The sequence below is a fragment of the Molothrus ater genome, chromosome 9 (genome assembly GCF_012460135.2).
Source record: "Molothrus ater isolate BHLD 08-10-18 breed brown headed cowbird chromosome 9, BPBGC_Mater_1.1, whole genome shotgun sequence".
NCBI lineage: Eukaryota > Metazoa > Chordata > Aves > Passeriformes > Icteridae > Molothrus > Molothrus ater.
In genome coordinates, this window is record NC_050486.2 from 29,103,877 (window position 1) to 29,115,376 (window position 11,500).

The following is an 11,500-nucleotide window of genomic DNA, read 5'->3' on the forward strand; positions in this document are numbered from 1 at the left end:
TGAAGTGCAAAATCATTTTTATTAATTAAAAACTCCCAAACTTGAGCGTGTGCGTGCTCAGCCACACCCTGAACACCTTTATCATGCTGGTGCTCAGAATTTTACGTGTAAAAATCAGTTTACTTGAGGATGGGACTTTGCAGTGGTAGAAAGGACATTCAAGTGTTTGTGTTTATGCTGGACTTTAATACGAATAAATAGTTTTACTGCACTTTTTCAGCCTAATTGCAAGGATTTGAGAGGCAGGGGATTCACTTGGCTGGAGGGGTGAGGCTGAGGAGAAGGAAAGTGAAAAGCAGCTGGTTTATGAAAAAGGTTGGTTTATATAAAACAGCATTAAATGCCAAAACTAAACTCAAATGTTGACCTAAAAGCAAACGTTACCAGAGCCCTGTGTGTTAGTGCTGGGTCAGAGGCTGAGGCCTTTTTACCCTGGGGCTGGGGTTGGCTTTAGAGAAAGCCTCCTGTGGGTGACAGATCAGTCCCCAGCCATGGCAGCACCACCAGGGAAATGTTTGCAAACAACTCAAACACATCCAGGGTGGGAATAATGAATCGCTGGCACTGCAGAGCTCCCTCCAGCCCCAGAGGCCAGGCAGTGCTGGAGAAGCCCTGCAGAGCCCAGAGCACCACACAGCACCAGCCCCAGGGCACAGGGCTGCACAGCACCCGGGTGGATTATTTACATTGAGATTATCTGCTTGTGCACATTGTTAAGTTGAAATAGATGCCAGAAATGTTATCTGGACGTGCACCTGCCCGGCCCAGCGAGCGCTCCCCAGCTGGGATTTGCTGGGGAGATTGGTTTACACTCAGCTCTTCGCTCCTTTTAAGTCCAGTCCAGCAGATGGAGAAGTTTGGGTTAATGTGGAATGCATTTTTCACATAATGCCTGTGGGGAGATGAGGAATGACTAAAATAAATAGCAATTAGACAGCAGCATCATCGTGCATGGGATCTGTTTGGAGTTATGGATGTGGTGTCCAGTAAAACACACAGAGCCTCAGGCAAGGCAGGGCACCAACCCCTCTGCCTGGAGCTGCAGGGACATTTGGGGACGTTTTAGGGAACAAGGACAAGTGACCAAAGCAGCAACAAGTTGAGGAGAAACAGCACAGGATGTTACAGTGGAGGAGCAGAGCTTCTGGAGAAGCTCTTTGTCACAGCACTCCACAAACCAGGAACAAACCCCAGGGGTGGAGAACACCTGATTCCCCTCAGGGCAGCCTGCAGGGATCCCAGGGCTCTCTGCACAGGGTTTACAAGAAGTACCTTGGTCCTGGTCACTCTGGCTGTGCCTTGGTGCTGGGTGTGGCCTGGAGCAGGCCCAGGGGCTCCTTCCTTCTGTCCAGGAATGAGGTGAGCAATGCAGCACCCCCAGCCTGGATGTGCTCTGTGAACACGGAAAACACAGAAATGTAGTGTGTGATGGCAGAATTTGTGCAAATCCCGCCTCACACACCAGTTAAATAAGTTGCTGTGGTGGTTAAAGAACCCAGCACCCCTTTTCCTTCACCCACGGTGTCTCAGCAGGGATTTCAGAGCTTGTCCTGGTGAGTGGCTGCACCTGAGATCCATCACTGGCAGTGATGGCAAAGCAGAACTGAATGTGCTGCCAGGATGAGAAGCTGGTGCTGCCTTTTGCTATCAATAATAAAAGAATAAATAAGAATCCCCAAGGGCTGTGCCAGTAGAACCCAATCAGGGATTGCAGCAGGGGAACTCCCACTCCTGGGTCACCCACAGCCACCCCTGGATCACTCACAGCCACCCCAGAGTCACTCACAGCCATCCCTGGATCACCCACAGCCACCCCTGGATCACTCACAGCCACCTCAGAGTCACTCACAGCCATCCCTGGATCACTCACAGCCATCCCAGAGTCACTCACAGCCATCCCTGGATCACCCACAGCCATCCCTGGATCACTCACAGCCATCCCAGAGTCACTCACAGCCATCCCTGGATCACTCACAGCCACCCCTGGGTCACTCACAGCCACCCCTGGATCACTCACAGCCACCTCAGAGTCACTCACAGCCATCCCTGGGTCACCCACAGCCATCCCTGGATCACCCACAGCCACCCCTGGATCACCCACAGCCATCCCTGGGTCACTCACAGCCATCCCTGGGTCACCCACAGCCATCCCTGGATCACTCACAGCCATCCCAGAGTCACTCACAGCCATCCCTGGATCACTCACAGCCATCCCTGGATCACTCACAGCCATCTCTGGGTCATCCAGAGCCACCCCTGGATCACTCACAGCCATCCCTGGATCACCCACAGCCACCCCTGGATCACTCACAGCCATCTCTGGGTCATCCAGAGCCATCCCTGGATCACTCACAGCCATCCCTGGATCACCCAGAGCCACCCCTGGACCACTCACAGCCACCCCTGGATCACCCACAACCACCCCTGGATCACCCACACCTGGGGCTGCAGCCAGGCAGGGCTGGGCCTGGTGAGGGTGAGCAGGTGCCTGGGACAGGCACAGGAAAAGTGTGCAAGGGCAGGAAGGAACTCAGGGAATGGGAACATGTGGGAAGGCTCTGGGAGCAGGTGCCTGTGAGTGCCAGGGTGCCAAATGTCCCTGCAGCAGATGAGCAGCTCTGCTGGAGCACCCCCAGGGCTGCTGGCTCCGGGCTGTTTGAGGGAGAATTCAGGATGATGCTGAACACACAAAGGGCATTTCCAGCAGCCTGAGCCTCTCAGCTGCACAGAAACCCAGCTGGGGAGGGCACCAGAGCCCACAGCCGTGGGGCTGCTGGGGCAGGGCCTCCTCAGCTCTCCCCAGCTGGCACCCTGTGATTCCAGGGATCTCCCACTGCCAGGGAGTGACTCCACACCAGCACCTGCCCCTGGGCTCACACCTAACCTGGAGCTGCCCTTGGACCACACAGGCACTAAAAGGGCTCAGTCTTCCCAAGTTTCCTTTCCCCTCCAAGTTCCCCCACCAGCCTCTCCCAACTTTGGCTGCTCTAAAACATTTACAGATCTAAAAAGCAGAGAGAAAAAAAATGTTCACCTGTCGGGTGATATAAAACCAATCTTCTACTAAATGTGCCAGAATAATTTTTCTCCACCTCAACCACAGTTAAAACCTTCAGTCTATTCATTACTGTCTTTTTATAGTATTTTTATTTAATAAAACCTATTAAGACTACCATACAAATCTCTTTACTTATGCTTTTATCTTTTAACTGATCAATTTTTATATTGCTGACATCCCTTCTTCACCATTTGCTCATTTAAAAATTCATAGTATATGAGCTATGTCTCTGGAGAAAACGTCTATAAAATTTGTTACAGCTGGCAAATGTGTATGAGTCAGTGATAGCACATGACTAAATGCTTCACAGAAAATAAAATTTGTTTCTGTAGTAAGCAGAACTGTTTAAATGTTATTTATTTTTATGTTTCAAAGAAAATATATTGTGAAGTGCTGCATTGATTTAATACGCAGCAATGTCTGTGTACACGCTGTACTGGGGAAATTTATGAAACCTTTGCACAACTCCTTTAATTGAATTTTCCAAATCTCTCACCACACACAAATAATCAATATCTTCTGCAGAGAAAACCAGTCAGAATTATTACAGTCTTTCTTTTCAATTTTGTTGTCATCAGCACATACAGAGCACCTGGATATTTGTAATGTCTGGATAGCAAGTTATTTACACCTCTTAAACATATAATTGCTACTAAGTGAGTCCAAACTAATGTTTCTTTTCTTTTTTATTTAAAATAATTATATTCATGGGAGAAAGCAGTATTTATTCTCATGTAGGAGCTGCTACATGTTGGAAGAACTACAATTCTTGTGAATTTTTCATTAAGCTTAATACTCTAAACTAGATCCACCAGAATTAAAAATTCATAGCTGTTGCATCTCTAAAAAGGCACGTAGGAAAATAGAGTGTAAAAACAAGGGTGAAATCTGTGAATAAATGGGGCTGACACCTAAATCTAAAATGCAGGTTGACAGTTCTCTGTGTACTTGTCTGGGGCCTCCAGTCATATGTCTCATGTGCATTTCTGTATCTGCCACTGCAGTTAATGGCTTAATATTTCATCTGCATAGCCCAGGGTGCTCCATCACTGCAGAGCCCTGGAGCTGCCCCTCTCCCTCCTTCCATCCCAAAACTCCTCCTGCTGCTGGGCCCACACCCCAGACTCCTCCAGACTCAGGCTGCTGGGAAAATTCAGGGGTGGGTACAGCCCCACAGCCCCAAATCCTGCTGGGAAGGAGCACTGGGGAGCTGCCCCAGCTCCTGGGGCTGGCTGGGGACAGGATTCCTCACCTGTGCTGGAAATGCAGCCTGGGGCACTGGGCTCACTGGGATCTGTTCCCTCTCCATCTCACCTGTGCTGGAAATGCAGCCTGGGGCACTGGGCTCACTGGGATCTGTTCCCTCCTCTCCTCACCTGTGCTGGAAATGCAGCCTGGGGCACTGGGCTCACTGGGATCTGTTCCCTCCTCTCCCCTGGCAGGGACTCCCACGGGCACAAACTCAAACCCACAGAATGAGCAGACCTGAATTCAAATCTAGCCTGTGCAACAACAGCTTTTCATGCCCAAGACACCAACTGGGCAAACCACAATCCCCACTGAGTGAGGAGCTGAGATCAGCCCTGCCCAGGTGAGATGGTAGGAAAGCCCCAGGAGCACAAACAGGGATGTTCTTCCACAGGGAAGGGCAGAGGAGCCAGGCCAGATCCCTCCAGTGTTACAATTTTTGCTCAGCCAGTTTTCCCAGACTCAGTTCTCCCAGCAAAGGGACAATGGCATTTCTTCCCTGTAAGTACAAAGTTGGCCTGAGGAAAATAAATGTGGTTTTTAGGTTAGGGTTTTACAGTTGGAAAAATCCACTGCTGTATTCTCCTTTCCCTCAGAAGATCTCCAAGGAGGAGGAAGAAAAGGTGGGGCAGACACACAAGTACATCTAAAGGTCAACAAATCTGCTACACTGGATTTGAGAATGATGTGAAAATAAACCCCCAGCAACCACCAGAGCCAAGTGGTTCAGCCTTAGAACACCCAAATTCTGCACTCAAACTGCCACCAAATGGAATAAATGGTGGAATTCTGTATTTTTACCTTTTTACCAGGTTGAAGGAGGAGCTCTGATTATTAAGGATGTGTTTATATTTTGCAGTGGTTGTGAAATGGGATTTATGTTTTAAAATAAATGCAGTTTCCAGAACTGGACTGGCAGATGGAAACTCAGGAGTTTTGGTCCCTGATTTCTCAGCTTTGCTTTCCTCAGTGATTTCAAGTGGCATGGAGTAAATTCCATGCACTGAGCCCTGATCAGTGTCCTGGAAAGCCACCACTACTGCCCCAGGAGCACAAAGCTCAGCCCCTTGTGTTCACCCCACCATGAAAGCTGGGAATGCTCAGAACTCAGGGAGGATCAGATTTGCCCCTGGGCTCAGCAGGATGAACAGCCCCACAACAATTCCTTTGTGTTTTTTATTTCATCACAGCCTGGCCAGAGTTTTCCTCAGCACTGCAAGTATTTGATCTCTGGAGCACTCTCATGGGCAGCAGCCACGGTTTGTGTCAGGGCTTTGGGGAGCAAAGTGTCCCTGTCCTTTGTCACAGTCAGCTGGAGCAGCTTCCCCTTTTAGGAACTTCACTCCTGGAATCTCCAAACCTATGAAATTTTCCTTCAAAATGTGCACATCCCAACCTGCACATCCATTCTCAGCACATTTTGGACTCCCAGACACCGACTCGATTCATCTCTTGGCAGTTGTTTTACAATTTGCTTACTTTTTATTCAAAAACATTTTGTTTACTGTAAATTCGAGTCGTGGGCAAACAATGATGCCCTTTTTCCATGCTGGTCACCCAAAATGATAAAGTGAGCTCTGCACAAGGCTGCCCATTGAGGCAGGAATGTTCTCTGTGAAGTTGTTTTTAGAGGAGGTCGTTTATGTAAAGTAAATAAATTTCATGCCTCACCATGTGATGATAATGTGACATTCCATCTGGACCAAGCCACAGAACAGTCATAAGTTTTAAGCCTTGCCATAACTAATTAAAAATAATTATGAAAAACCCACATCTGAAACTAAAAGGCAAAGAAAAACATCTACAGATGCTTCTCTTTGATCACAAACTTCTCTGCCTCTCCCGCTACTGCATTTTCAAGACTGCAAAATTGAATTTATTCTTTGTGATAGCAAAGCTGACGTTGGAACTTGGTCAAAATTGCTCAGCTTAAACTCAGAATTCTCTTTTCCACTCTCCCTTCACAAAATATCTCTCACCTATGTGTGTTTGGGGCTCGGGGCTGCTTTCTGGAGCAGAGCTGGAGCTCCAGAGTGTGTGGTGAGCAGCAAGGAGCAGAGCACAAGGGCAGCAGCGAGTGCTGCCAGCCCTGGCTGCAGCAGGAGGACACAGGGGCTGTAAATCAGCACCTGCACGCTGCTCAAATCAGCCCCATTCCCTCCCAAGGGCTGGAACTCCTTTCCAGCTGCAGCTGATCTGCTGCAGCCCAGCAAATCCAAGCTCGATCAATTTTCTGTCCTTTAAGAGAATTCCCCACAGCAGAGACACCTCCCCTGCTCCTGGTTCTGGGTTTGCTTTGCTTTCAGATGGAAAATGTGAAGGTAACAGAAATATCAGAATATCCCTGGGGAAGGTTGCTGCTTTTACTGAGTGTGAGGGAATGAAACTGTCCTGTGTGTGTCCCCTTCCCTCCTGCCCAGGCACTAAAGCAGCTGGGGATTGAACACCACCAGCTTCCAATATTTCCACAGCACTGGTCATGAAGAAACCCCAGAGCTGGGATTCCACAGTGGGTGAAACACCCCACAAAATGCACAAGGTGAAAAAGGTTTTGCTGCAAGACTGTGACACTGAAAGCACAGTGGGAGGGAGGAGGATGAGGAAGAACAAGGATAATTGGGATCTACAAAAAGTATGGGAAACCTGCTGGACCATGGCACAAGTGCAAGGCCATGAAGGATTCCTTCTCCTGCACAGTCTCATGGGGAAATACCCAACACAATGAAAATAGCAGCAAATATTCAATTTACAATTGCAGACCATTGAGAAGAAACACATTTGATTGTCATTGTTTTCATATCCTACAGGTTACCCACCTTACTGCAAGTGAAAAGGACTGAAAAGAAATCAAGCAAAAGGAATCAAAGCATCTGTTACACAGAGTTATGAAGAGTTTCTTACCTCGGGCAGCGACTTTTCCATGGTTTGCTTTCAACAGCTGCAGTTTTTCTGCTTGACTCACTAGTGAAGAAATAAATCCAAAATCAACAAATGTTGCCCCAGAGCTTTCAAAGAAAATAATACCTCTGCTGCCTCCTTCACTTTCAAAGCATTTCAAGGGAAAAAAAAAACCTCTTGCCTATGTAACTGTGCTCAAAAAATTAACAAGAATTTTCAGAATTCAGAGAATCCTGACAAGTTTTGCCTCCAAGCCTCATCCCACATTTTGTTCCAATGTTTTGTTTTGTTTTGTTTTTTTTTTCTAGTGCTGCCATGGTTCCTAATTCAGAGATGGGGGAAGGATGCAGGATGGGAGTGGACACAGGAGTGGCAATAAGAGGTCTGAGCTGTCCTTTGGGCTGGCTGCCTGTCTGTCTGTCTGTCCCACCCCAGTGAAACCCAGACTGTGCCCAGGTAACTCCAAGGTGGCCCAGAAAGGATGTGGCACTACAGTGGGAACAGGGCAGGGCATGGCCATGCAGGAGGAAAATGGAATGAGCTTTGGAATCCAAGCCAGGGAAGAAATGGGGATTGAAACGCCAGCGTGTGATGCTTCCATTCCACTGGGGCTGGCGAGAAATCTTCTCTGGTACCTGTGGCTCTACTGCCCACCTGCTCCCAACTGCAAGAAGCAGCATCCAGGCTCCCAAGGTTTGCTTTCTGGGCTGCTTTGGAAAAGCATTTCAGATGTGGCAGCTGTGAAGTGCCCTTATCCCAACAGGACAAGCATCTGGAATGTCCATCATTTCAGGACACATGAATAGAGATTTTTAAAGCCTGGAAATTTATATTCAGCCTAATCCTGCTGACAGGCAAACAAACAAACAAACCAACCAACTTCCTCGGAAGGGGAGAAGAAAGGCCAAGCAATCCAAGTGCAAACGTTCAGCCTAATCCCCACCTAAGCACCCACTAAGTATCTAACTATTTACTGAGCATTTCCATAAGAAAAGGTGTTGCTTTTCCAGGTTTGCCCTCCCCGTGTGCTTTTATGTCCCTGCTGGATGCACAGGGACACTTGAAGTGCATTTTCCTGAGTGCTGGCGAGCAGCAAAGGGAACATCTGGAGTGATCCCCGCTAAATGTTCCGAGGGGATAAATAAATGTACTGAACCCTCTCCTCACCCAGCGCTTGGGTTTTCTGCAGTTCAGCACTCAGGACACAGGACGAGTGTGAGACTCCAAGGATGTTTTCCAGCTCTCTACTGCCCTCCAAAGCCTGGAAAACAACAATTAAAATCATCGTTAAATCCCACTCCCAATATCTACTCCATATCTACAAAACACCAAAACCAATTTGGAAATTGTTCATAAGCTCTAAATTCCTCATTTTCTAAATAAATATTGCAATTAAAATATTTTCAATTAGTATCATTGGGGTTTTTTTTGGTTTTTTTTTTTTTGTTTTTTTTTTTTTTTTTTTGTTTTTTTTTTTTTGTTTGTTTGTTTTTTTTTTTTTTTATTTATTTAATAAAATCTTGTCCACAGGAAATAAATCAACACAACCCTCTGAATACACTGAGTTATTTCTCAGCTATTGATGTACAGCAATGAACCTTGTGCTAAATTTAGTCAGGAAACAAAATGGGGAAAAAAGAGAGCAGTGATTTGCATTTTAACATGTACTGGACTATTAAATAATGATACTTTAGTGCTAAATTAAATGGTACAATCACTTCAACACAAAAGGATCTTTAATCCTCAAAGACATAAAAATCTATGCAGTTAATTCATATTTACAGTTATAAATAATAATTGAGAACTACTTCATATTTGTTCTATGTCTGTACAAATTAAAAACTGAGGATGTGGAAAAGCAACTCTTCCAATTTAAAAAATCCAGTAAGTTTTTGAGTTTGTTTGCATTTTTTGGATTTCCATGTCCAACTTGCCTGGTTTCAAGTCTTTTATTTGTTTCCCTACCCCTTCAAAGTCAAATGTTGCATAAAAAATCCTAATTTTGCTTTCAAATCCTGTATTAGAAGTAGTTTAAAAGACAAATCAGTGTAAACCAGACCTTCAGGCTTGTCAGATTTGCTCTTAGTTTCAGAATTCTGGGCAAGGAATTTCTCACTTGGGAGTGCAGCTGCAGGAACCTGTGTAAAAAAGGTAAAACAATTCCAATTATCCACATCCCCACTCACTGAAAATCCATGTTTGCAACGTTTCCCAGAGTTTTTTCTCGTTGGAATGGGGATGGATCCAGTTCAGCTGTGAGGATTTGTATCAGTGTACTGGACTTTCCATCTGTAAAATTAAGTGTATGGAAGTTCACATGAATATTTAGTGTAGGTGTTGGTTTAGACACGTTCTTATTTGAATGTCACTGCTGGTCTCCTGCAAACCTTTTAAAAACATTCTGAATTATTGAATGCAAACATTTCCATATCAATGAGGCCTCTAATTACTCCAATTGTTCTGTAATTCCGGGTTCCTGTCACTAAGAGATGAGGCTGGATGTGTTGACCAAGGGATTCACTGAATCACAAAAGAACCCCCCAATTAATCAATTTACAGTTTTACACCGGTATAATGTTAATATTTTATTTTCCACTGTTTAAATGTCATCCCAACAATCTGTCCAGTTCCATTACTAGGGAGACACTATCCCACACTGAAGGAATTTCAGCCTAAAGATGTGGGAAAACATCCAGCAGAGGCAAAAACCCCAGGAAACAAACGGGGAGTTCAACTGCAATACTGAAAATAGAGAGCTACAACTTCAAAGCTAATATTTAGGTGAATAAACATCGCAGTTGTTGTCTGGTGGTGAAAATGAGATGCAATCACAGCCCTGCAGCCATAGCAAACTCCAAACCGAATGCACTTACACGTCGTGCTCTGTTTGAGGCTGCCCTCTCCTGGATAATCCGCGCTTGGATTCGCTCTGCTCGCTCCCATCTCCTCGGAGAAAGAGACACAAGAAGGATAAAAATCAGATGTGGGGTATTGGAAGCACCTGAGAAGGAGTTGGTGTGAACCTTGAGTGCTGAGTGATCTTTTGAGAAGAGGAAAAACCTCCAAGTTAACTTGGAAAGCAGGACTTGGAATGAACCACAGTAAATGATTTATAATTTACACTCCTGAAATTTGACCTCTCCTCAGTTTCTGGAAACCTTGGGATTACAGCATTAACACCTGGAAGTCAGAATCATCCTGGCAGATATTTACTGGGAGCTTTTTATCCTGTTAACTGCAGATTAACATCCAGCATTATCCTGAAAATGCTGGAATGACTGAGCCATGGAATTCCCATTTCCCTTCATAAAAACTGCCTGGCCCGAAGTGCATTTCCTAAACAACCACCAAGATTCTGGGAATTGCTTCCAAAGGCTCCAAACGTGCTCTACTGACAATATAATATTGCAGTCTGCCATGGGAGGCATGGGGCAGGATAAATGTGACCTCTGACCACAAAAGACACTCTGAATTTACATGATTTACCCAATTCCCACAGGAATCAGATCAGAACAAAAGCAGATTAAAAATTTAACTTGTCTAGCAATACTTATTCTAGCAATAGAAAAGTCACATCTGACTATCAGAAATGATTGAATTGTGGCTTAAGTTGAAGGCATCACAACACCTGGGAATTTTGTAAATTCACCTTTAAGTGAAAGATTTGGAATTTACCACGGGCTTAACAAATGTACAGATCCCAGACAGACCTGTGGAATGAGGAGCTTTCCACATTTCACTGCAATAAATCTCCTTCCTGCCATCAGACTGAAAAAAAGAGACCACACTCAGCATGAAACACTTTGATTTCTTCTTGTTAGATCTAAATTATTCCATCCAAGTCTCAGCACTCAAGGATAAATTAACTTTTAATTTTAATATTTTGTAAAACATTTAGAAACACTTCAGGATGACAAAGTGCTATAAAAGTTTAAGCTTTAATACAGTAGCTAAGAGTTAAGAGCCTCAAAAATTTCATTTTAAATCTGAGTAGTCAATAGAACTTGGTTTGATAATTGATAACTTAAATCAGTTATCAATTATCAAACAGGTCAAACTTTTAGACCACTGCTGTGGGTTTTTAGAAGGAGAGCAGAAATTGTGGGTTTAAATGGACAGCCTGGAACCTGGGATTTAATCATTACACACCACCATCTCTATGAAAACAGGAAAAAAAAGACTGGCAGTAGGATAAAATCTAAAATCCTGGAGGGAAGCTCCACTTTGCAGATCCATCAGCTAAAATCTGCAGGCACCCAGATACATTTCCAACAGTGGCTGTTCCACCTTGCTCAG

The 11,500-nt window shown here is 45.2% G+C and overlaps 1 protein-coding gene across 3 annotated transcripts in view; it reads right to left on the reverse strand.

The window, feature by feature from the left end:
- ITGB3BP (integrin subunit beta 3 binding protein) overlaps window positions 1–11,500 on the reverse strand; it is a 20,665-nt gene continuing 9,165 nt past the window's right edge. The window contains exons 1-7 of one of the 3 annotated variants that reach the window (XM_036387832.2): window positions 10,915–11,500; window positions 10,078–10,147; window positions 9,264–9,342; window positions 8,372–8,465; window positions 7,208–7,267; window positions 1,273–1,393; window positions 1–892 (exon numbers count right to left, since the gene is read on the reverse strand). The exon at window positions 10,915–11,500 is cut by the window's right edge and continues 147 nt beyond it. In XM_036387832.2, coding sequence (XP_036243725.1) covers window positions 1,284–1,393; window positions 7,208–7,267; window positions 8,372–8,465; window positions 9,264–9,342; window positions 10,078–10,147; window positions 10,915–10,999 — 498 coding nt within the window. In that variant the 5' untranslated portion in view covers window positions 11,000–11,500 and the 3' untranslated portion in view covers window positions 1–892; window positions 1,273–1,283. Of the gene's footprint in view, window positions 893–1,272; window positions 1,394–7,207; window positions 7,268–8,371; window positions 8,466–9,263; window positions 9,343–10,077; window positions 10,151–10,914 lie in introns of all 3 variants that reach the window. The other 2 variants (XM_036387831.2, XM_054515795.1) reach the window with 2 other exon arrangements.